The following is a 24504-nucleotide window of genomic DNA, read 5'->3' as shown; positions in this document are numbered from 1 at the left end:
CTTGTTGGAGGTGGGACTCCAAATCAGGGTGCTGAAGCGATCCTCCTGCCTCAGCCTCCTGAGTAGCTGGGACTACAGGCAGCCACTATCATACCCAGCTAAGTTTTCCCAAGCTGTGGGACCTTGAAAAAGTCAGGGTGTTGATAGCAATTCTCGGGTGTCTCTGACCAAATACCAGTTTACTGGGTCATGAACTACCTCTCTGATCTCCCCAGAAAAGTCTCTTGAGGCCAGATGTATCAGCTCATGCCTATAATCCCAGCCCTCTGGGAGGCTGAGGTGGGAGGATCCCTTGAGCTCAGGTGTTTCAAGACGAGCCTGAGCAAGAGTGACATCATGTCTCAACTAAAAATAGAAAACTTAGCTGGGTATGATAGTGGCTGCCTGTAGTCCCAGCTACTCAGGAGGCTGAGGCAGGAGGATCGCTTGAACCCAGCAGTTTGAAGTTGCTATGAGCTAGGTTGATGCCATGGCACTCTAGTCCTGGGCAACAGAGTAAGGCTGTATTCAAAAAAAAAAAATCTCCCTGGGAGTAACAGTGGCTACTTTGAGGAAGCCTCATAGTGACACCAGAGGTACATGTTTTCCTAGAAAAAATAAAACATGAGATGCTGCACATCACAAACACGAACCCCGTAAGTGCCCAATGTGAGACGCCCGGAGCCCATGGAGCCCCAGTGAGGAACGGGCCTGTCCAGCCAGGTGACAGCTTGTGCCCTGAGCTTAGGCTTCACCTCTACAGATTGCTTAGCCTACTATTTTTCAAATAAAGATGGGGTTCATTTAAGTTCTTGACAACATCTATTTAAGGCAACTCTTTAGCTAATGCCATGGAAACATGCAGTGAAGCTGGGTCCTACATCACCCAGGCCCGTTTGTTGCTATTATCACACCATGCTGGGGCTGAGTCGTCTCTGGCAAAGGATGTGAGTGTGCAGACACATCTGGGTCAAATACCTGCTTGGTTAGAGCGTCACTTCGGAAAGGAAAAGGACTGTCCTGATAAACAGAAAAAAAGCAAAGCCCTACACAAAAATACCAACGGAAACGTTTTCACCGGAGCTAAGTTTGCGTCTATGTCTGTTTATCTTTCCCCTTATCTAAAACTTTTTGTGCTTTCTCCAGTTCAAAATTTTCAAAGACTCCATTAAAACAAGCAGCTCCTTAGCATAAGCAAACTTGTCCCTCCCATCCAAAGTCTGAGTCCTCCTGGCTAATTCTCGTAGCAACCACAGGGGCTGTGGTTTCTTTTACAAGACTGGCTAGTGCCATTAAGTCCCCAGGTGGGCAAGGTTTCGTGTTTATTGCTATTCCTCAAGCGGCTGTACATGGCCTGAGAAGTCTCCTGACATCTGTTTGTTTTTCAGCTCTGATACTGCTGTTGTATTTGCTTCATGGCTGACCCGGTGTGATGTGAAATGAACTGGACAGTGCACAGGAATATGACATGGGTTAAATCCAGTGTGGTTCAAGGGAGTCTCCTGTCTTTACCAATGACGCAGTCTAGGCTGGGTAGAACAAATTACTAAAGGCCTGCTGAGTGTATGATCTTCTGAACCCCCAAGAAGTGCTGAGGACGGCCCTGAATTTTCTCTTTACACCTTTTTCTCAGTTTTCACTAGCTAACCACATGAGGTAAGCATGGCAGACAGGAGATAAAAATGAAAGGGCCAAACACAAAATATCCCTAAACGCCTTCTCTCCCTTCCTACAACTTAAAAGCAAATTCAGTAACAAGAGTGTTTGTTATTGCTACAACCCCGTAAAAGTAATGTGCTCTATGAAATATCCTTTGTATCTCAATATTGACAATGAAAAATACCATGCAAATAGAGGCAAGTAAATTGAGTATTAAAATATGTAAATAAGAGGCTCAGGCCCCCATTCTTTATTAACCCTTCACTAACTGGGATGCTTTTTCTACAACGAAACAGAATGCCTTTACTTCTCAGAGGAAACTGGAGCCCCGAGGCTGCTCTGGCATGGGGTACACACCGAGTAATACACATCCGTCATCTGCAGGAGGTTTTTGGTGCTTCCATTCTCATGCATTTCAATAGCTTCTCGGCCCCATTCTTGAGAGCGAGGGTTCTTGGGGTACTCAGCATATGGGGACATTTGGAAATCCCCACTTTTGAAGATGAGTTTGCTTATATCATTTTTATTCTTTCTGTGGGGTAAAAAAATATTTTAAAAGTTTAATTAAAAAAGTTTAAAATTTATTTTAAGTTCTATAGAGAAGAGATATCTATGAAAGCAACAACTATTTTATAACATAAATGAGACTGAAAGCTACCGTTGTATGTCTTTGTAGTTTCCCACCGAGAAGTGTTATTATTGTTGTTATTATTTTTGGTATTTGCCTAAAACAAGTGAAAATGCAGTTAGGTGCAAAAAAAGATGCAAGAAGTCTTCCAACCCGAAAGGGCCAGGTTATCTACAGCAGAGCAGATTTAAACTCTTCCAGGGTCAGAGATCACTGTGCCTTGATAGTGGCCAAGGAAACCAGAGTCATAAATTCACAGACTGCCAAAGCCAGCCGGGCCCTTAGAATTCTAGTCCAACAGCTCCCAACCTACCTGGACATCAGTATTAACCTGGGAAGAGTCTGAGTCACACACAGATGTATTGAATCAGACCTCTAGGGATGGGACAGCTCTGGCTCAGTGAAGAGACCTGACTTGTCCCTGGGTCCCCTCTTGCTACTAGCAAAGCAGGAACTAGAATATAGGCCTCTAACTTCCCCAGGCAGTGCTCTTCCTCCTACATAAAGCTACTTCACACATCATAAAAGTGGGATAGTCTGTTTGCAGAACGGCCCACCTATTCATAGGCCTATAGACATTCTCACTTCAGCAGGTCAGAGAAAACCAGCGTGTGAGATTTCACTGGCTAGAAACTGTTGGAATATGTGTTCTTCACCTGTCTGATAGGCCTAGAATCAGAAATTTTAAATTATATTTGCCATGGGTAGGATAATCTGAAATGTTTTCTTTTTACCTCTCTTACCTACAAATACGTTTCCTAGGGCAGGCTCAAAATGACTCAGAGTCATGCAACCAAATCATCATCCAGTATGTGGACTTAGGCAGTGGTCCTTTGTAGAAGGGGTCACTGTGGTGTCCTCTGGAGGGTGGGGTATCGGCTCAGACAATGATGTACTTGTTCATAACACCCTTCCCTGCTCAGTAACCCTTCTCAGAAGTAAAGCTCTTTCCTGAAATGGCTACCCTGCGTGGTAGAGAATGTGTGGCAAACACGAGGCTCATATCTCTTTGAGTGCTTAGGTTTTGTCCCTTTAGGTAACTGCTTCTAGCCTCATCCCCAGAAGTTTATTTCTACTCATACAGTTTATCTTTGAAGACTTGATGGCAATTTGGTAAAATATAGGTTAAGCCCTGCATTCCTGACCAGGCAATTAGGCCTCATTGGAGACAGAGGGTATCTTAAAATGTCCTTCATGTCAATGGTATGAAAGATAACTTGCTATTTTGATAGGTTCCCTCCATCTGTTATGTCCAGATAATTCCTGCGCCATATGTCATCTAAATCAGAGATCATAATCTTCCCTTATCTGAACAGATAATCACAGAAGAGGGTGATCAATTTCTTCCTTTCTCTTCCTTCACCAGTAGGACTCCAATCCTGCTGGCTTCCAGGAATCCGAGAGCCAAGTTCCCTGCTCATCCCACATTGCTGCTAGAGCTTCTTTCCTGCTACAATATCTCAGGCAGCACCTTTCATTCTCCTGTACTTTGTCTGCTTCTTTCTCTCTCTATAGCGTTAATGACAAATAATCCACATACCATAAAATTCACCCAGAGTTGGTTGTGCAACCATTGTTACAATCAATTTTAGAACAGTTTCATCACTCCAAAAAGAAATCCCATGTCCTTAACCACCCCCTCCCAAGCCCCAAGCAAATGAATCTACTGTGTCTATTACAGACAATTCATATAAATGAAACCACATCATCAATAGGTGGTCTTCTGTGACTGGCTAGTCTCACTTAGCATACTTTCAAGGTTAGCGCATGTTATAGTGTGTATCAGTACTTCATTCATTTTAAGGCTGAATAATATTCCATTGTATGGATATATCACATCGTTTGCCCATTCATCAGCTGGTAAGACATCAGGATTCTTTTCACCTTTTCACCATTATGAGTAACATTGCTATTAACACTCCTGCAAAGTTTTTGCGCGTATATACATTTTCATTTCTCTTGAGTAATTACCTAAGAGTGGAAGTGCTAGGTCAAATGGTAACTCTATATTAAACTTTCAGGCTTTTTCAAAGTGGCTATGCCATTTTATATTCCCACCAGCAGCATAGGAGGGTTCTTATTTTTCCACATCCTTACCAACAATCCTTATTTTCTGAGTTTTGGTTTTTATGAGCCATCCTAGTGAGCATGGAATGGTATCTCACGGTGGTTTGATTCGCATTTCCCGATGACTAATGATGTTGAGCATCCTGGCTAGCACCAAAGCCCCTTGGGTGCTATGGTTTGACTATTGTTTCTCTGTCCCTACCAAATCTCATGTTGAAATTTAATCCCTAGTGTGGGGTTGTTGTCAGGTGGGCCAAGTGGGAGGTGTCTGGGACGGGGGCTCCATGAACATATTAGCGCCCACCCTTGGGGGTGAGTGAATTCTCAACTCTGTGAGTTCCCGAGAGAGCTGGTTGCTAAAAAGAGACTTGTACTTCCCTGCCCCCCTCACCAAGAGGCTCTCCTTTATCTCCACCAAGGGAGTGGCCGAAAGCTCTCAGCAAATCAACCTACCTAATCTCAAACTTTCCAGCCCTCGGTATTGTGACCCAATAAACTTTGTTTTTCATAAATGACTTAGCTTCAAGTATTCCTTTATAGCAACATTAAACGGATGACGACAATGTGCTCACTGACCTCATGTCTATCTTCTTTGGAGAAATGCCTATTCAATTCCTCTGCCGTTTTTTTTTGTTGTTGTTGTTGTTGTTGAGACAGAGTCTCCCTCTTTAGCCTGAGCTAGAGTGCCATGGCTTCAGCCTAGCTCACAGCTTCAGCCTAGCTCACAGCAACTTCAAACTCCTGAGCCCAAGCGATTCTCCTGTCTCAGCCTCCCGAGTAGCTGGGGCTACAGGCACATGCTAATTTTTCTGTTTTTAGTAGAGATAGGGTCTCCATTTGCTGAGGCTGGTATCAAAATCTTAACCTCATGTTATCTTCCCACCTTGGGCTCCTCCATGAGCCACCACATCTGGCCATCTTTACCCATTTTAAAATTAGGCTGTCTTCTTATTATTGAGTTGTAAGAGTCCTTTCTGTATTCTAGACACAAGTCTCTTATTAGGCATATGATCTGCAGATAATCTCTCCCATCCGTGGATTGTCTTTTCACTTTCTTGATAGTACTTTGGAGTGTGAAAGTTTTTAATTTTGATGATGCCCAGTTTATCTCTTTTATTCTTTCATTGCTTGTGCTTTGGGGCATTCTTGAAAATTAAGTTCCATTTATTTCCCTTCTCTCTCTTACTTTTTAGGACCTCCTAGAGTGGTGGCTGTGGGGAGAGAGAAGGGAAATAAATGGAACTTTATTTTCTATAGCTATCATGAATTTCCCTTCTTTTCTTTAATGGCTGGTCCCATATCCTGATTTAATGTTGTAAAGCCCCTCAAGTATTTTTTTTTTTTTTTGAGACAGAGTCACTGTGTCACTCTGAGTAGAGTGCTGTGGAGTCACAGCTCACAGCAACCTCCAACTCTTGGGCTTAAGCGATTCTCTTGCCTCAGTGTCCCGAGTAGCTGGGACTACAGGTGCCCACCACAATGCCCGGCAATTTTTTGGTTGCAGTTGTCATTGTTGTTTAGCAGGCCTGGACTGGGCTCGAACTCGCCAGCCTTTGTGTATGTGGCGGGCGCCCTACTCACTGAGCTATGGGCGCCAAGCCACTGCAAGTATCTTTAAAAGGGTAAAAGCTGACCTTTGTATAGCATAGGCAAAGACACAGGATTAGAATTTGAACTCTCATCACTTACCTGCAGCAGGTCACTATCAGTGCAATGCCCAGGATGAGGAGAAGCCCACCTCCTGCAGCTGCGATCACCACTGTGATAAGCTGATAGGCTAAACGAGTGAAGCAAACAAGAAAAGTGGGTTGTGGGAGGGAATTAAGGAACAAATGAACACTAAAGAACCTTCTCCCCTCCACTCTACAGCCACCAACCACCCTGCCTCCCTGGGGGCCTTCTCTTCCACGTTCTGGCCTCTGGCAAGGATTCTCACGGGCTACATCATGCTCCCTCTGTATTGACAAGCGCTCCGCTTTTCAGGCCCTCCTAGAGTGGTGGCTCCCAAATTCTACCTGCAGTCCAGCCCTTGAGGACATTTTCACCAATCCATAGTTAGAAAAATAAAGGAGAATAAGGTGTTTTTCAAAAATGTAAAAAAAAAAAAGTGTTCCTGGCTCGGCGCCTATAGCTCAACTGGCTAAGGCGCCAGCCACGTACACCTAAGGTGGCGGGTTCGAATCCCCAGCCCGGACCCGCCAAACAACAATGACGGCTGCAACCAAGCAACCAAAAAATAGCCGGGCGTTGTGGCGGGCGCCTGTGGTCCCAGCTACTTGGGAGACAGAGGCAGGAGACTCGCTTGAGCCCAGGAGTTGAAGGTTGCTGTGAGCTGTAATGCCATAGCACTCTACCCAGGGGGACAGCTTGAGGCTCTGTCTCAAAAAAAAAAAAAAAAAAAAGTGTTCCTTTTCAGTAACTGTCCTATAATCTAAGATTTTGTCCTTCCTACTTTTTTCTCCCACTGAAGATGGGTGCTCTTTTTTTCCATGTATAAATATTATGCATCAGTAAATCCATTTCTTAAAAAACAGAGAACCTTTTCTAGGCCACTTCCCACCTTTTGGTGTTGTTTGCTGTTAAGTTTTTTGATTGATGGAGATAAAAAATTCTTGATTCAGTTTTTGGTTCTTACTTGATAAAATAAGAAAGTGATAATCCTAGGTTCGACTCTCCAGCTGTATGAGAAGCATTACTGGTAGTTAAATGCCAAGGATCACTGTATAAACCATGCTAGGGGCTAAGTGAGCTCCTCAATAAATGCCAGAAATTAGCCGTGATATAGGCACGTACATGTCATATGTAATACGCAATATTCAATTTTTTTTTTTTGAGACAGAGTCTCACTATGTCGCCCTCAGTAGAGTGCTGTGACATCCCAGCTCACAGCAACCTCAAACTCTTGGGCTCAAGTGATTCTCTTGCCTCAGCCTCCCAAGTAAGTGGGACTACAGGTGCCCACCACAATGCCCGGTTATTTTTTGGTTGCAGTTGTCATCATTGTTTGGCAGGCCCGGGCTGAGTTGGAACCCGCCAGCTCTGATGATATATATGGCTGGCAGCTTAGCTGCTTGAGCTATACGTGCTGAGCCGCAATATTCCAATTTTTAATTAATTGGTTACATCCCATGTAATCTGAGAAAAACCACATTTTCAGTAAATTCTATTATAAATTCAAAATTTTTTTTTGTTGTTGTGGAAATGTAATTAAAGTTGTGTTCTCAGGTTGGAATATCCAGTAGGAAAGGCCACTAACCAGGTTTTCTACAGTAAGTAGAGACTGAGTCATGCTTTTTAGGCATTCAGGGAAAGTCCAAGGTGAGCAGGTGCCAAGGGGAAGTGAAGACCGGCAGCCAGCAGGCTGGGAGCAGGCTGGGAGCAGACACAGCTATGCTATCCTTTTATTTTGGTAATTAGCACAGAAGCCCAATAACCATGAAAACTGTGGGTATTAAGACAGATAAGAAACAAAGCCAAGCCACAAAATCACCTCATTTTCTCTCTTACCTCCTGACACATGTACTTGAAACTTCCATTTAATACAAGTGAGGACAAAAGGCAAATCTCTTGAACTTATCCGTTTTTCTTCAACTTCACCAACAGTGCCCTGAATGACCATCTCTCATCTAGACAACCACAAATGGCCTCCCAGCTCATCTTCCTATGCCCAGTCTTGTCCACTCATCACAGAAAGAAAATCTGATCTTGTCATTTCTCTGCTTTAAAAATGCCTCCAGTGGGTCCCTTGTTCCCTAAATGAAGACCAAAGTCTAGATCCTACTTATTCTTTTACAGCAAGGTACACTTTCCTGCTTCCAGAACTGCAAGCATGTGTGCACGGCAGAAGTGACCCTGGCCGTGGGTGGAGCAGGCACCTCTTTGGAATAAGCAGGTCTGTCTAAAAAGAGAGAGTGTAGGCCAGTGCTTCTACCTGTGGGCAAGGGCCGGGGGGGTTGCTGTGCTCTTAGATATTCTCTTTATTTTTTATTTTTGAGATAGAGACTCACTCTGTCACCCTTGGTCAAGTGTCATGGCACCATTCTACCTCACAAAAACCTCTAACTCCCGGGTTCAAGTGATCCTCCTGTCTTAGCCTCCCAAGTAGCTGGGACTACCAGTGCCTGCCTGGCTAATTTTTCTATTTTTCGTAAAGATGGGGTCTTGCTCTTGATCAAGCTGGTCTCGAACTCCTAAGCTCAAGCAACCCTTCTGCCTCAGCCTCAGAGATATATTTTGCATGTAAAGAAAATAAAAAAGGGGGAAAAATAACAAGAAAATAAAAAGGAGGACAGGGATAAGACAGATTCAGACCTGAGCTGCCCAGGGTTAGAGGCCTGCATTTCCTCACGGACTAGACTTGACAGAATGATCTGTCTTGCCCTTTCCAGTTTGAAGAATATTCTCCCTGAAGCATGAGGCTAAAATCTGGGCACAACCAGAAAGGTAACAGGAACTTTCAGAGAGTCAGGATACAGGTTATGCCTAAGCCTAGAATATACTGGAGTTGGATGACTTCAAGGAATGTAAGAGTGAGACAACCTCAGAACCATGTGCTTGACTGGACAAACCTGTCTTCCCAGACCACTGGACTTGGGGAGGGTGTGTACCCCAAGAAGACTGGGTAGAGAAGAAGCATTTCTTGCCTATGAAAAATCTATCTTGAACCACAGCCCAGAAAGGCATCAACTATCATTGGGAGCAATAGGGGAAGTAACGGCATGTGTGGCTGGAGCCCTGCTATTTGGCACAGAGCGTGGAGTGTCGAGTCACAGACTCCCAAGGCACTATCACCATAGATGGGGATGAAATCCAGGTATTCCCGACTCTTCACCCACCACCAGGGCTGCCCTGGGTCCAGACCTCAGAGAGAGGTAGGTGGCAAGTGCTAATTATTATCAGCCACTATTAATTTTAGTTTTAGTTTGCAACACTAAGACTAATGTAGATATCAAAGAAAAAAGTGATAGTCACATACCATTCCAGAATTAACAGAAGTTACCACACTTTTAATGATAAGCTGCTAGTTACAAAAGGTGGCTGGGAGCTAACCAGGCAGAGGCGTCTGCCCCCTGCTGGACAGATGATGGTGACTCGGACAAACGGAGCAAAAGGAGGTCTCGGGATCAGAGAGGAATCTTGGCTATATCCAGGACTCCACAGACATTATGGTGAGGAATTCGCTTTGTCCCAGCATAAGAACTTATGGAATAGCGAGTGGACGTCAAAGCCCAGCACCTCAGAGTGGCAGGGTTTACCGATCTCTGAGAAAAGGATCCCCCGTGCCACCTGGAATAACGCCCTGCCCCTCACATCCCTTTCCTTCAAGCATCCTTAGTTTTCCCTCCATGGATCACTCGTCCATCGCTGAGATATTTGAAGCTCTTTCTAATAAAACTTATTTAGGGAACTGTTTGGCTGAAGGAGGTTTAAAGTACTGGCTCATTCTATGAGGGGCCCCAGGGGACGAGGCAGGACCACCTCCTGCTCCCTGGCTCTCTGGGGCCTACACAGAAGAGCACAGGCAGCCCCGTCTCCACACTCCACACGTGCCTCGCTTGCTCTCTCCTTCTCTGCCATCTGATGGGACTGGATTCGGGTAAAAGTCTTGCACGTGAAATACAACTGTTACACCTTAAGCCTTCCTCCCTCACTCATGTTATTCTTAATCCTTCCTCCAAGAAATCATCTCAGTCTGTTTTCAATACTTACAATGTCTTAGCTTAAGGTTCCCCGGTTTGTGCTGCAGCCACTACTGTCAGCCCTAAAATCGTCTCTTCTGAAAGATTATACTGTATAGTCCTGGTATAACAGCATTTGGGGAACATGTCTCAAATATCTTAAATTGTTGCCTGATTATTCAGCCTCCTTTTTGTACATCAAAAAGTTCCAGGTTTTTTTTCAGTCTATTTTATGTGCAGGCTACTCCATTCTCTGATCAGTTTAAGAGCTATTTGGGGCTCCATTCTGGTTTTGAATGAGGAATAAGATTCGTGCTAGTAAATGAGTATGTCCAATTCGCACACCAGCTGGCCCCTTTAGGTCCCAGATACCCTCCTGAACCCAAGGGCATAAAAAGCCTGACCCAGTTGAGAAACTGGCTTGTCTAAATAGTGACTTCTAGAAAAGGACATGCATTGCTACCCAGACTATTTTACATAAGCCAAAGCTCCAAAATACTCAAGCCTGTCCTTTTTAAAAGTATATAGTTTCTTTCTTTCTTTCTTTTTAATTTGAGACAGAGTCTTATTTTGTCATTCTTGGTAGAGTGCCATGGCAACATTGCTCTGAGCAATCTCAAACTCTTGGGCTCAAGGATCCTTTGCCTCAGCCTTCCAAGTAGCTGGGACTACAGGTGCCCACAATAATACCCAGTTATTTTTAGCGACAGGGGTCTTTCTCCTGCTCAGGCTGGTCTCAAATTCCTGAGCTCAGGCAATCCACCTGCCTCAGCCTCCCAGAGTGCTAGGATTATAGGCATACGTCACCACACCTGGCCCTCATATTTCTAACGTGCCAAAATAAGAAAATATCAGTGCCAGCAATGTTCAATGAATCACAACTGCTTTTCTCAATAACTGAATTAGGTGTGAAACACACCTGCTGGCAGTGTTTGCTCACACTGCAAACGCTCTCCCTGGAGCAGATGACTCTCAAGTCTGCCTCTGGCGTTGACCCCAGGCAGGACTATAGTGGAAGTCTCAAAGCTGTCCCCACGTTCTCTGTCCAGTATCTTCCTCACTGCAGCCCAAATTGCTCTCCATGATCAAACTGCATTCCTGCTCTAAGGCTCTCTCTAGCTCCCCAACAGTTAGTGACGAAACTCCTCAGCCTGGTGACTGAAACCCCAGGAGTTCAGTCCCCACACACTCTCTTGACCCTTTCTCCAGCCACACCATTCCAGCCGCACCCAATTACAAACTGTCCCCAGAACACCCTGGGCCCCCTGACCTCAAGACCTTCATTTAAGTTGCTCCTTCAGCCTGGGATGGCCTCCTTCTCTCCACACCTGGCAGTCAAAGTCTTCCCAAACTTCCCTCCGACTCCATCCCCTCCAAGAAGTAATGCCTCTTCCACTCTTCACAGGTCCCTGCCTCAGGCCTGATTTATCACAGTAACGCCCTGCTCCTCAGGCAGGGCTATTTGGGAAAGTGTAGCTGCCCTCCCAGACCTCAAGCCCCTGGAGAGCCCCAAACGAGTCCTTCTTTGTTTTCCCCAGCACAGGACTCCAGGAGACAGTGGACCTGGACCAAGGGAACTGTGGGAAGCAAGGTGACTGACACCCGTACACTGACACACAGCCCTGCCCGCAACGCCCCACTTCTGCATACTTACGGTTCCCACAGTTGAGACCACCGAGGCCGAATGGGCAACTGCAAGTCAAGAAAGGAAGAAAAAATCTCAAAAGAAATAACAAGCAATTTACCCAAAGAATTTCTAAATAAGATTTGTAAGAAATTCGTCAGAGTATGTGAACACAGCCTACCTCATACAGGTTTCGTTTTCAAGCCTGTATCCGTCTTCACAGGCTGAAAGAAGAAAAGCAAAGCCATGAATTGTCTGTTTACCTCCCGGGGCCCCAACTCTCAGTTACGTTAAAAGCCAGCCGCCCTGAAGGCTGTAAGAACCAGAAGACTGCAAACAGCTTTAGAATTATCTATAACCTGACCTAAATACTGTTGCCAACTCAACTCTTAACATTACCGAGAAACTTTTCTTAGCCTCTTTGTAGCTCTCAATTTCCTAGCTATAAAAAGAGGACGATAAACACCTACTTGCTGTTTCCTGGAGGAGATCAAGGTAAAAGAAGGCAAGCAAATGGCTTCGCACAGGCCTGGCACATGACAACCGCTAACTACGTGTTTGCAGCTGTAATTACCATCTGACAAATACAATTCTTTTTGGAAGTTCTCTACAGATGAAGAACGTCATCTGGGGGATTACTTGTCTATACACAGGAAGACAAATGCTTCACCTTCTTTAATGTAAAGCAAAGCTTTAACCTGACCTTGGCCCCCCCACTGTGGGGAGGTGGGAACTGTGGGTGACACCCGCTGGTGCATGGTGCCAGTGGGTGCCCAGGATTTCCTCCGAGAATGCTATTGTAGGGTTCTGGACATGTCTAGACGTGTGCTTATGGGCCCTTTGCCTGACAACACAACTTTGAACGCTCTGGCAGTGCTGCTCATGGAACACCGCTTCACTGAAGCACAGCCTTTCCCCTGGATCAGCAGTTCCCAAATGTATTTGATCACAGAAACATTTTCCACACCACAATAAGAGGACAGAAGACCATGAACTATAATGCATACTTGGATGAAAGCAGACAATGGAAAACGGCCTTGCAAACTCCTTGCTGCAACGGATGGGAATTTGATTCAGGATTAATGTACAACATACATTGCATAAAAGATCACAGATGAGAAGGCGTCCAGAGCAGGGAGTACAATCCCTGAGCAGATGGCAGACCCAGCACAGCTGGCCTGGCTCCATGAGGGGACAGGCTCCCTGAGTCTCTCACAGACTTCCTCAGTTTCCTGTTACAGATTTGTGCATGATAACATTTCCCATGGAGATGTGTTTGATATTCCTCCTCCTTTCTTAATGTTAGAAGCGAGACATTTCTGGCATCATCTTATTATCATAGGTTATCTATTAACATATTGTGCAACACAGTTTGGAAAACACTGTTCTAAATGATCTGTAATTTATCTCACTGCAGATCGTCAGATAGCTGTGAATCTGGACTGCACTGTTTTGGCTCCATGGAATCGCTTTTCCTGAGCTACGCTCTCTTCTATTCTATTAAGGGCTATTTGGCATATGTGCAAACAGCGGCCATGGGAAAGTCCCGACTGTGTTATTGCAGGATGTCTCAGTACCACTCAGTAATCTCTTGACAAAGACACCCCAGAGAAACGTCTCTTGGTCCAAGTGCCTGGAAAGACAGGGATGCTCCCCAACAAGTGCACTGTATTTTATGGCCCCCAACTGTCTTCAGACTTGTGTTTTTCTCTTTGCCTCTGTTTCCAGGAAGCTCCGAACTTGCACAAGTGGCCTGCCCTCAGCAAACACACAGGGCTACCTCTCCGCGCATTCACTTTCCTTCTGGCCTCAACCAAATGGCCAGCTTATTTGCCCTTCAACTCAATTTACCTTTTAAGTATTTTAAAATGTTATTTTATTATGTGGATTTTCATGAGGTGCTTCAAATCCTTTATGCAAAAGAGTGGAGCATAATTGTATACCATTTAGGGAAATGCCCCATCTCCCAATCTTTGATACCTTCGAGTTCTCGCTAGCCTGCCTCGGGTGGGGTCTTCTCTAAGGGACCAGCTGAGTGCTCTTCCCTGGCAGGCAAGTAAAGCACCATGTCCCCACAATCTTCCTCCCTTGCTCCTCCCTCTGTGTGGCTCTGCTTTATGCTCTAGCAGGGTCATAAGAGTGGGGGACACACCTCGGGAAGGTCCATGGATGACCCGGGCTGCATGGCAGCTACCCAGGGACTGCTCCACAGTCCCAAGGACTCATCTCCATCCATCTCAGCACCAAGGCAGGCTGATGTCACATCAAGTTTTTCTATTCTAAACACTTCTTCCTGGAAATGTTTTTATATCAGATCTACCCACCCAACATCAGCTCTCATCTGCTGGTGGGACAGTTCTACTCTCTGGCTGTCATCATCCAGCCAGACACAGGGTCTATCTGTTGTCCTGCCTGTGAGCTGATGGGTAGGGCTGTTTTCGTTTGACTCCCTGATGTGATGTAATGATGTTTCTCTCTTTTAAACGGACTCATTTAGTCATTCCTCAACATTAAAAAATAATAATAATAGGTACGTGGTGGCGTAGTAAAAGCTTCATGTTCCCTCACAGGAGACTAAGTCAAAACACGCCAATCTTTTCCTGTCCTACTTGCAGCTCCATAATCCATTTGTTCATTCAATAGACATCAGCTGGACCCTGCAATGTGCTAAGTGCTCTTCTGGACATGGCTCTGCCTGCTCTCAAGCCCTAGCAGTCTGGTGAGAGAGAGATGCACAAACAGATTGTCAGAATTCCTCCTGATGACGCCTGATGGAATGGGCAGGACACCTACTTTAATTTTTTTTTTTTTTAGACAGAGCCTCAAGCTGTCACCCTGGGTAGAGTGCCGTGGCTCTCAGCTCACAGCAACCTCCAACACCAAAGCTTAAGCAATTCTCTTGCCTCGGTCTCCCACGTAGCTGGGACTATAGGCACCCATAGCCAATGCCTGGCTATTTTGTGGTTGTTGCTGTCATTGTTGTTTGGCGGGCCCAGGTTGGATTTGAGACTATCAGCTCTGGTGTATGTGGCTAGCACCTTAGCTGTCTGACCTACAGGCATCGAGCCCTACTTTAATCTTGTATGTAGTTTCAACAGTCTGGCAAAGACATTTTACGTGAGGCACCAAACACGTGGGTGTACATGTGTATGTACAACAGAGAACAATATAGAGACCGCTAATGCATAAACACAGACCTCACCTTTATCCTCTACTTACATAGAGGACTGAGCCAAGGTTTGAGGTGTCCAAAAAGAATACTTTAAATATCCCTGTGCTCCAGCACTGATGGCCAGAAGATGTCACTGCTAACCCATTAGAACCCAGCCAATAGGGCTGTGGTCCAAGAAGCTCCAGATTCACTCATCAGAGGCCTGATGGCTGCAAATACTGCTGAGAATGGGCTTCACAGGGCCTTGGCAACAAGCTCAAAACAAATCAAGGTTTCCTTGTGCTGCTTCTTAGCTCACTACTTTGTAAACGCATGAGGCTGCTAGTGCTCCTGCCACTGCATTTGGTAAATCTTTGCTAGTTCTGCTGTTGCTGCCGTTGGCCGGTAAGTGACACAGTTAGGAAATCACTGACTTGGAAAGAGAAGGAAGTGGCTCAGGCAGCCAGAAGCAAAGGTGGCAGGACTGTTCTTGAGGCACCATCACAGGGGCCACCACACCACTGTGCCCATCCTTCTGCCCACCTTGCAAGATGCACAGCATCCCAACCCCATGAACTTTAGCCCAGTCACCCTCCACATGAAGTGGAGTTCAAGACCCCCTCCCTAAGAGGGCAAGAAATATTTTGGATCAGACCAGGTAAGCTATAATTAGGAAGTAGCATCTCTCTGTAGCAATGCTGCAGTCTGGCAGTGCTAAGAAGTGCTGTGTGCCAGGCATGGGTCAGGACTGATGTCCAGCACAGAGAGCTGGCCCACCTCTTCCAAACCCATCAGAGGTCCTGCCTGAGAGCAGACAAAAGAACTTCCTCTCTGTAATAAAGTCTGACACTGGAGGGCCTGAAGCTCAGGGTAATAGTGCTGCCCTGAAATGTGTTTTTATCTTAAGATGGAATGAGTCCTCTACTGGGAAGTCCTGACAGAAATGCATGTCACCCTGCCCCCATCAGCGACTGTTACTCAGATTCTAGTAACACCCAGTGACATCTGTCACCAGCAAGGTGTTGACTGAGCAGGAAAACTGTGCCATCCGCATTCAGGTGGGAGGCAATACGTAAAGCCACATGGCCTTTATGTGGCTGGTTTTTCTGGTGGTCACAGATTGCAGCAGTCTTCTGTAAGCCTGGGCACAGTGCTCCGGATCCAAATTAATCTCACTTTAAGGCAGTATTCTGGGACTATATTTATTGAGCAGCTGGAGCAGTTCCTTCAACTGAAGGAACCTAAGCCTTACCTAAAAGATTAAAGAATTAGATTTCTACTCTCAAGCACTTCATGAAACCTATAAAACTATAACACATTGGGCCAGGTGAATTGGCTCACACCTGTAATCCCAGCACTCTGGGAGGCCAAGGCAGGCAGATTGCTTGAGCTCAGGAGTTTGAGACCAGCCTGAGCAAGAACAAGACCCCCATCTCTGAAAATAGCCGGGTGTTGTAGCAGGCACCTGTAGTCCTAGCTGCTTGGGAGGCTGAGGCAAGAGAATCACTTGAGCCCAAGAGTTTGAGGTTGCTGTGAGCTGTGACGCCATGGCACTCAACCCCAGGGCGACTGAGTGAGATTCTGTCTCAAAAATAACAACAACAACAATTATAACTCCTTAATTGAAAAGCAGCCTCAGTAAAATGCAAGCAAAAATGCGAACAGCTTACAAAGTACCTCCATATACACTGCCTTCTTTAACTCTTAAAATAACCAATGAGGTGCCATTATAACCATTTTAGAGAGGAGGAAACTGAGGCTCAGAAAAAGCAAGTGACTTGCCTGAGATGATACATGATCAGTAAGGCAAAGCTAGGCTCCGACTTGGAGCATCGAGCCTTAGGCAAACACACTGTCTACTGAGCCACAACTGCCTCTCAAAGATACAGGCCTGACTCCATGCTTGTATTTCCACTTTAAAAGATTAGCAGGCAATAGATAAAATGTGGGAAATTAAAACAATACTTTTTCTAATTTCCTCTAAATAAAAAAAGAAAAGGCTTTTCTACCACAGGCATTCCATTCTCTTTTCTTTTCCTTTGATCGGCCAGACCTGCATTCATCAGTCAGAAATAATGCTGTTATTCCAAGGAGATAATGTTAATCAACCCTGCCATGAACAAGATAAGGAGAATCAGTTACTAACCCCCGCCACCCCTGGAGAAGAGAGAAAGAGAGCACCGGACAGAGTACCCGGACAGGGCACAGAACCACGGGCGAACCTGTGGCTACCTCGGCAGGAGTGATCCATCTTGTTGAACTGGAAGTAGCCTGCCTTGCACTGGCACAGGGCCACGCCGTCCAGGTCAGTGCAGACGGAGGTCTCTCTGTCACACTCAGGGCTCTTCCGCTTGCACAAGCTGCCCGCTGGGGTGGAAACACAGGCAGTGAAACAAACAAAACCTCCTCCACCTGAAACCTTAGGATACATGCACGTTCTAGTTCCAGAGGCTCTGAGAACAGTTTTCTCAAAAGTCCTCTGGGATCCCCATTGTGCACTGCCTTCTACCACCCTCACCCTGGTCAGCCCCAGCACCTACTGACTGTTCACAGGTGCTCCCCCTCCCGCCATTGAAAACAGCCTTGCAGCACTCCACAGGCTGAGAAACCAGACTGGGAGGAAACAGGGCCCTGGCCCCTCCTCAGACACTGGCTGCGAACATGTGCAGCCGTGGATGGTGTGCTGTGTAGCCCTGGATGGTGTGCTGTCTCCTGTGCTCTCACACAAAAGGACAGCGGGGGAGACCAGCATAAACCCAGAGTATATAATGATGCTCTTAGGGAGCCGAGAGATGGACCAAGAAAAACTCGAGCTTGCCAGACCCATCTCTAGTGAAAGTGTGTCTCAGCTCTGCGCATCTGCAGAGCCTGAGGGACCTAGCTGCACTCCTTATGGCAAGTAGCTTGCTTATTAGGAGAGAGGTGTAATTAGGGCTGTAGTGTGATTATCTGGCTGAGCCCTCCCTACACTGATGGCTTCCAGAGACTTCTTTATCTCTGCCTCTTCAGTGGTTTGCGCAGAGATCGGCTGCTACGCATGTCAACCTCCAGAAACTAGGACACTGCCAAGAGAAAAAGAGGCGGGCAGAGAGGGAACCCATCCTTCAGCCGTGCTACCTTGTTCACTTCATGGGTGAGAAAGAATCATTTCACTAGTATCAAAAGCGTTCACTGCTGGGCACACGGCTCTCTAGAAGAGGTATACAGCAGACACAGTGAGGGCGCCCATCACCATCTAAGGCAGACATGTAAACGGAATACATGGCAATAGAACAAAAATGTGAGATTGACTGGATAGCGAATAGTAACCTGTTTACAGCCCAGCCGGGGCAGAGAAAGACAGGCCTCTGCTGCTGGGAGGGCAGAGCAGTTCAGGATGGGGAGACAGCTGACTGGGCAGGGCCACGGGTATGTCCTGTGTTGAGGAATGAGGCCGATTTCCTAGGCACACTTCCCCTCTCCCACCTTAAGGAAGACACCAGCCTATTCAGAAACCAGGAACCAGCTCTTAACACTGCAAAACTGCCGCTCGTAGAGGGACTCTGGCAATGCAAGCTGACGCCTCACACAGGGCCCTGGCACGCACCCCCTTTTGTGAGTTCTGAGCTGGTGGAGAGTCTCGTCACAGGAGGTTAAGCTTGGGACACAACTTCAGTTCTCAACGCTGAGTTTCCTGCTTTTATCAGTGGAAGCTGGCGTGCTAAATCAGAACTCTATTTGTGTGTGTGTGACAGAATTTCCTTTGTTTATTGTAAAAAGTTTGTATTTAGGGATGAAATTAAAAACGGAAAAATCTCACCAGGCAAACACTGTAAAGACAGCATCAGGGAGGTAAAGAACTTCCACAATGTTTCCTCATGTAAACTCTTTGAAGGCTTTGCTAGTCCACAAGCCTTAATATAAAGAAATACCTCCAAGGCAAAACCTGTCCAGACTGACACCAGCCTTGTCCAGTGCCCAGCCTGAGTTGCTTGGTCTGATTAGATATTTTCTGGAAGCCAATCTCACGTTTTCCTTCCATTCTGTTGATTAACCCAGCCTATTGGCAAATATTAATCCCTCTGCTGAAGCAATAGCCCTTTCCCGCACAGAAACAGATCCATGCGAGAGTGTGGAAGTCTGGCCCTGCCTCTGCAATGGAGGGGCTATTGCCCTAAACACTCTCAAAAACCTTTTATACGTCTATCCAACAGAAGCACATACAATCCCATTTTCACGATAAGCCTGGTGATGTGATTTTTCTACATTTACAGTTCCCATGGTCTTTCCTGGGCATAACATCCACCAAAACAATGAGAATCTAAATAAATCTAAAGCCGAGACATTGCCAGGGGGAATTTCCAAACACTGTAAACCCTCGGAGACTCAGAGAGTTGCAGTTTTTTTAAAAGGTGAGGAAGTGGACCTTTGTGAATGGAAGGAGGCAACCCCAGAGGAGCCCTGTGCTGCAAACGCTCTGGTGTCAGAAGCTGTCACCTCGCTACCACTCCAAAAGTTTGAGAGAGACAAGGCAGGGTCTGGGCAAAATCTGGAGAAGAACTGGGAGGGAAAGCAGGCAAGTGAGCCTGATTCCAGCCAACGTGTGCAGCTGCAGAAGTAAAGAGTGGGGACCTCGGGAGCAAGCGAGGATGACAGGAGGAGTGTTCCCATAAGCCACACCCAAGCAGTCCAAAACATGGAGGTCTGAGGATGGGCAGGGGTGCTCTGAGCAGCCGCTTTCAAATCCAAATATCTGATTACTTGATTCACAAGGCACAAATCCATTTACAGAAACGTAACCTGGTAAATTGCTGATCCCATAGAAGGTACTGCATATTGAGTGAATTGAAAGGTACCCTTCCTACATCACTGTGGAGAAAAAACTAGCACCCTCGAATCATGGGCAAGAAAAACACAAAAGTAAAACCGAGGAGCCTCTAAGTTTTGAGCACAATATAATGGAACATGAATGTTCTAATTAACTCCCCAATCAACAGAACTTCAACTACAGAAAGTTTTGCTTTTTTTTTTTTTTTTCAAATTAATAAGTAGCCCTTAAATGGACCAATCTCCAGCATTTATCCCAGAGTAAAAGGTTAACTACCTGCCTCCCAACCTCTGTGACACACAGGCCTGCTCAAGAAAGCTTTCTGGACCAGTGGTTCCAAAACCCTGACCACTAGGAGTGTCACAAATGTACTAGCAGAGCACCCAAACCTGATACCTCCAACTTAGATCCAACATCTGGACGCCAGATGGGGAGGCTCAGACTAGATCCTACATCCCTCGCCAGCCCTAGTTATGTAGTAAAATGAGAGAACTTTGATCACTTATGATGTAGCAACTGGGACAAGCCTCCCTTGCAAAGAAGTGCTTTGGATTTGAGTGCCGTCTTCCCACCCTAGAGGCAACTCCCCCTCCAAGACCCAAATGTGCCTTCTGAATTTGTTGTCTCTAATACTTCCTCATCTACCTCCTACTAGATGCCTAGATGCACACAGAAGCTTCTGACTGAACAGACAAAGCGAGACAGGAAAGGAAAATCTTCATTAGCCACTGTGAGCGTTCTGGCCCACCTTCATCTAGTCGTGTTTCTGTGCATTTATAATAAACAAACAAGCCAACTAAAAAGACTATAGTTTGATACTGCACCTGCTATTTTACTTAAAAGCAAACTTTATCATGATAAAGTTCATTGACAAGCCTGTACATTCTGCAAGTGCATTTCTATCTCCCCAAAGGAAGCAGGAACTTCTCAAGGTAAAGAAGAGGGATTTCTGCTTTGTTACATCAGCCCTCATCCTCCCACACCAACACGGGAGATGGAAGGGGCCTCATGCCAAGGACCAGGTGCCTCAGGGCTGTATGTGGTCAGGATTCTGTGTGTGTGTGCGTGTGTGTATGTGCATGCACATGCCCCAAAGTGCACACACACAAAGACCCTTTGCTTAACACCCATTCCAAAGATAAGCTCTATGGTGCACTCCCCTGGGCCCGAGCCCGGGATGCCATACATTTCCATCCTAGGTCTGTGTCTAACTAGATGGGCAGAGTCCTCCCAGAGGGCCTTTCTCTTACCTCTAAAGATCCGTTTCTGAGATCCCAAGAGCTGGCAGACCTCAGCAGAGGATCTGCAGGTATTGACACATTTCTGTATCCCATCAGCCAGGTCAAACAGTGTCACATTGGAGGCCATGGAAAAGGTTGTTTGCAGTGAGATCACCACCACGTTGGACTCCCTACAGGCAAAGTGTGTGGGCTTTTTAATGGTCTTAAAATGACATGTGAGTCCTGCAGCTTTTGGAAAGTGAGTGTCACTACCATTCTCCAGTGAGAGCCTGGGAGAGCATGAAGGTCCCAGTGACCTTGGCCCTGGGTCACCCAGTGGCTTGATCAAAACAGGACCCGGTTTTGTTGCCATCAACCATATCAGAACAGCCTCCCCTTTCTATACACTGGCTCATAAGCAAATGTAATTCTGTTACTTACCTAGAAGCACGCACTGTGGATCGGACATAGCCAGGTAACGTGGAAAAACACACATTTAACTGAAAGGAAGAACAAGTCTGTGGTTAACTGTGAGTCAGACAAAGCCTTAGACCTAGAACCAAGATTTCCTCTTTCAGGATAAAATAGGCATTTTCCAGCCATCAAGTTATCAGCAGGCAGCTTTATACAGAAGTAGCTGTCCTTTTCTTGTTCTCCTCTCAAATGCCTTTCTGTTGTTCTGTGAGTACAAAGGGAAAGAGGCAGAGAGTAAATCAGTGGGGAAAATCTTGGCAGGAAATGATGTTCAGAACGGCACCCTTGGATGCAAAACATCTTCAAAGGAGCAGATCTCTTCGAAGGCTCAGGATAGCAAAAAACTCAGAGGCAACTGTTTATTTAGACTCCGCAAAGTGAACAAGCTTCGCTGAAAAGGCTCAGCTCCTCTCAGCTCCCCCAGATCTAACAGGCCCTATAGAGACCCCTCCCAATCTACCATGAGTTGACCTAACTCAAAGATAGGTCTTCTTCAAAAAGGCTATCTGTGAAAAATCACATTACATGGTCAAGAGCCCTTTTGTAGAGGGCAAATTAAGAGCCACTCTCCCTGAGTTTGCCCTGTGCCCTCAGCAAATGCAGAAAATCCATCCACAGCACAAAGCATCATGCCTGCTTCGCTGTTTCTCCTCCATAATGGGGGTCCTTTTATGGAGCAGAGGGTTGCGATACCTCGCTTGATGCAGACCCATCTGTCTCCAAAGCCTGCATCTCAGAGACATTCTGCCCTCCAGAAGATAGAGATGAACATGAGATGTTACCAAACTCTTTGTGGCTTCGTATGAATTATTCTATAGTCTAATGGCAAAGATTTATTATTGTTGTTTTATTAGTAACTTGTTTTTCTGATACTGATAAAAAGAATAACATCTTGGGAAAGACCATTTATGTGGCTTCCCCAGACACTGTTCAAATGTTCCCTGTTTCTTGAAGGTGTTATCACTTCATTAGACATTGATAGTGGGCCAAAAATAACAAGTCAGGTAAGTCATCAGGCCCTGTGCAGAGGGAAGGATGGCACCTCTGTGCTAGTACCTGAGAAGGAAAGATCTACTCCTCACCGCAGGACCAAGAGGCAGCCGTGGTGGTGTGACAAGGTGTGGATTTAGGGGTGGGATTAGTAGACATGATAAATCCCACTGTGTAGTGAAGAGTTTTACCTTGCTCAAGGAGAAGTCAGGCTTTTGTGCTTAGCTCCTGAGAGGTAAAATCTACGTCCTCAGAACATCCTGCCTAATAGAAATGTCCATTTACCTGCAGGTCTTGTGCTATGCCAGAGAGTCTAATGGTGTGATTTATGGTGGAGGCTTTGGGTAGCATGCAATCAGCTCCACCTATACGGGGCTGGAGACAGGTCAGCCATATGGGCAGTCAGCCATGTCTGTGTGATGGAGCCCCAGTCAAGGCTTGGGGGAGCTTCTGTGGGTGGCAACTCTCATGCATACTGCCATACACTGGGGTCGAGAGGAGCTGACAGTGTTTGTGACTCCATGAGCAGAGGACAACTGGAAGCTCTGCATCTGAGACCCTCCTGACTCTGCTGCATGTGCCTCTTTCCCGGGCTGATTTTAACCTGCAGACTTTCACTGCAATAAGACATTGCCATCCATCTAACAGCTCTCCCTATCTTCTGCCGCTCCTCCTAGTGCCTTACTGAAATTGAGGTGGTCTTGGGGATCTCCAAGAAATTGAATTAGAATCTGTATTTTACACAAATAAAATTCATGGTCCTGGCTCGGAGCCTGTGGCTCAAGTGGCTAAGGTGCCAGCCACATACACCTAAGGTGGCAGGTTCGAATCCAGCCCAGGGCTGTCAAAACAACAATGACGGCTGCAACCAAAAAATAGCCGGGCATTGTGGCGGGCACCTGCAGTCCCAGCTACTTGGGAGGCTGAGACAGGAGACTCACTTGAGCCCAGGAATTGGAGGCTGCTGTGAGCTGTGATGCCACAGCACTCTACCCAGCGGGATAGCTTGAGGTTCAGTCTCAAAAAAAAAAAAAAATTCATGGTCCTATAGAAATGGACAGTTCTTACATAATATACTAATTCTTACCCATAAAGAACAAGTAAGATGGAAACCAGAAACCAATTCATCTCTCAATTTCCTGAGCACCAAATCTCTGACTCAGGTATCAATGGAGAAGCAAAATTGATTAACAGAGCTTCATTTTTACCTCTTCTTTTGTCCTCTCCATTTTTCTTTTTGTTTTTTATTTTTCTGATAAAATGCAGGAAAAGAGGCCCTTTGATAATCTATTCAGTGAATTCTCAAACCCTAGATAATCAGAATTAAGTCTTACACCTTTGGCATTCCCTTGAGAAAAAAAAAAGAGTATCATTCTCCCCAGTCTCTGAAACAAAGGGAAAAAATCACATAGCATGTCAACAGCAGATAGGGTCAGAAGGACTTTCTGGATCTTTCCTCTTCACCAAGAGTACTGGTGCATTTCATCTGTGTATCTCTAACTACGAGTTTGCATGTGGAAAAAAACACCAAGTCCCAAGTAAAGACACACATGAGGACACACTTAAACGCTTCTACTGGGCAGCACTAGTTGTCAATACCTCGCTTCTATTTCTGAAAGGCTCTTTATTTTACCCTGAAGTTACCCTTCCAAACATAATCAAAGCGAAGAGTCCCAGAGATACAGTTGACCCTTAGGCCATCCTCAACTCGGGAGAAATGTGTTGCAGAAAGCAAAGGACTAGCATGAAGATGCCTTTCAGGAAACCTACCGTTTTGGTGATCTCCTTTTCAACTTCTTGTAGATCTGAATGTTTTTCCACAGTAGTATTAAGAAAAGTTCTCTTTAATTTAAACTCTGTCACGAAGGTTCTAACTGAAAATGAAAATGTAGCCCGTTAGACCACAGGAGAGATGAACCTACTTAAGGTTGTGTGTCTGCAAACCTCTGGAGTATCCAGCCTCACTTGCCCTCACAGGACAACCTCTGTGCATTTCCTTCTCCCTGAGGATGGAGTCTGTCTCTCTCTCTTCTACGGTTCTCTCTAGAAAAGGGAGTATTAAGGCTCAGCACCTGTAGCTCAGTAGTTAAGGTGCCAGCCACATACACTGAGGCTGGCGGGTTTGAACCCAGCCCAGGCCTGCTAAACAACAACAACTAAACTGCAAAAAAAAAATAGCCGGGCGTGTGGTAGGTGCCTGCAGTCCCATCTACTTGGGAGGCTGAGG

General features: G+C 45.9%; 1 protein-coding gene across 1 annotated transcript in view; it reads right to left on the bottom strand.

Moving 5' to 3' along the window:
* HEG1 (heart development protein with EGF like domains 1) overlaps positions 1–24504 on the bottom strand; it is a 50547-nt gene that overhangs the window by 1236 nt on the left and 24807 nt on the right. Inside the window, exons 8-15 of the mRNA XM_023516313.1 lie at positions 24048–24151; positions 21255–21313; positions 20844–21004; positions 17019–17153; positions 11817–11859; positions 11666–11703; positions 6023–6110; positions 1996–2170 (exon numbers count right to left, since the gene is read on the bottom strand). Of these exons, the coding sequence (XP_023372081.1) occupies positions 1996–2170; positions 6023–6110; positions 11666–11703; positions 11817–11859; positions 17019–17153; positions 20844–21004; positions 21255–21313; positions 24048–24151 (803 nt within the window). The remainder of the gene's footprint in view (positions 1–1995; positions 2171–6022; positions 6111–11665; positions 11704–11816; positions 11860–17018; positions 17154–20843; positions 21005–21254; positions 21314–24047; positions 24152–24504) is intronic.

The sequence above is a fragment of the Otolemur garnettii genome, unplaced genomic scaffold (assembly GCF_000181295.1).
Source record: "Otolemur garnettii isolate 467f Iridium unplaced genomic scaffold, OtoGar3 scaffold00089, whole genome shotgun sequence".
Taxonomy (NCBI): Eukaryota; Metazoa; Chordata; class Mammalia; order Primates; family Galagidae; genus Otolemur; species Otolemur garnettii.
Note: the sequence above shows the minus strand (reverse complement) of the source record. Positions and strands in the feature narration are given on the sequence as shown.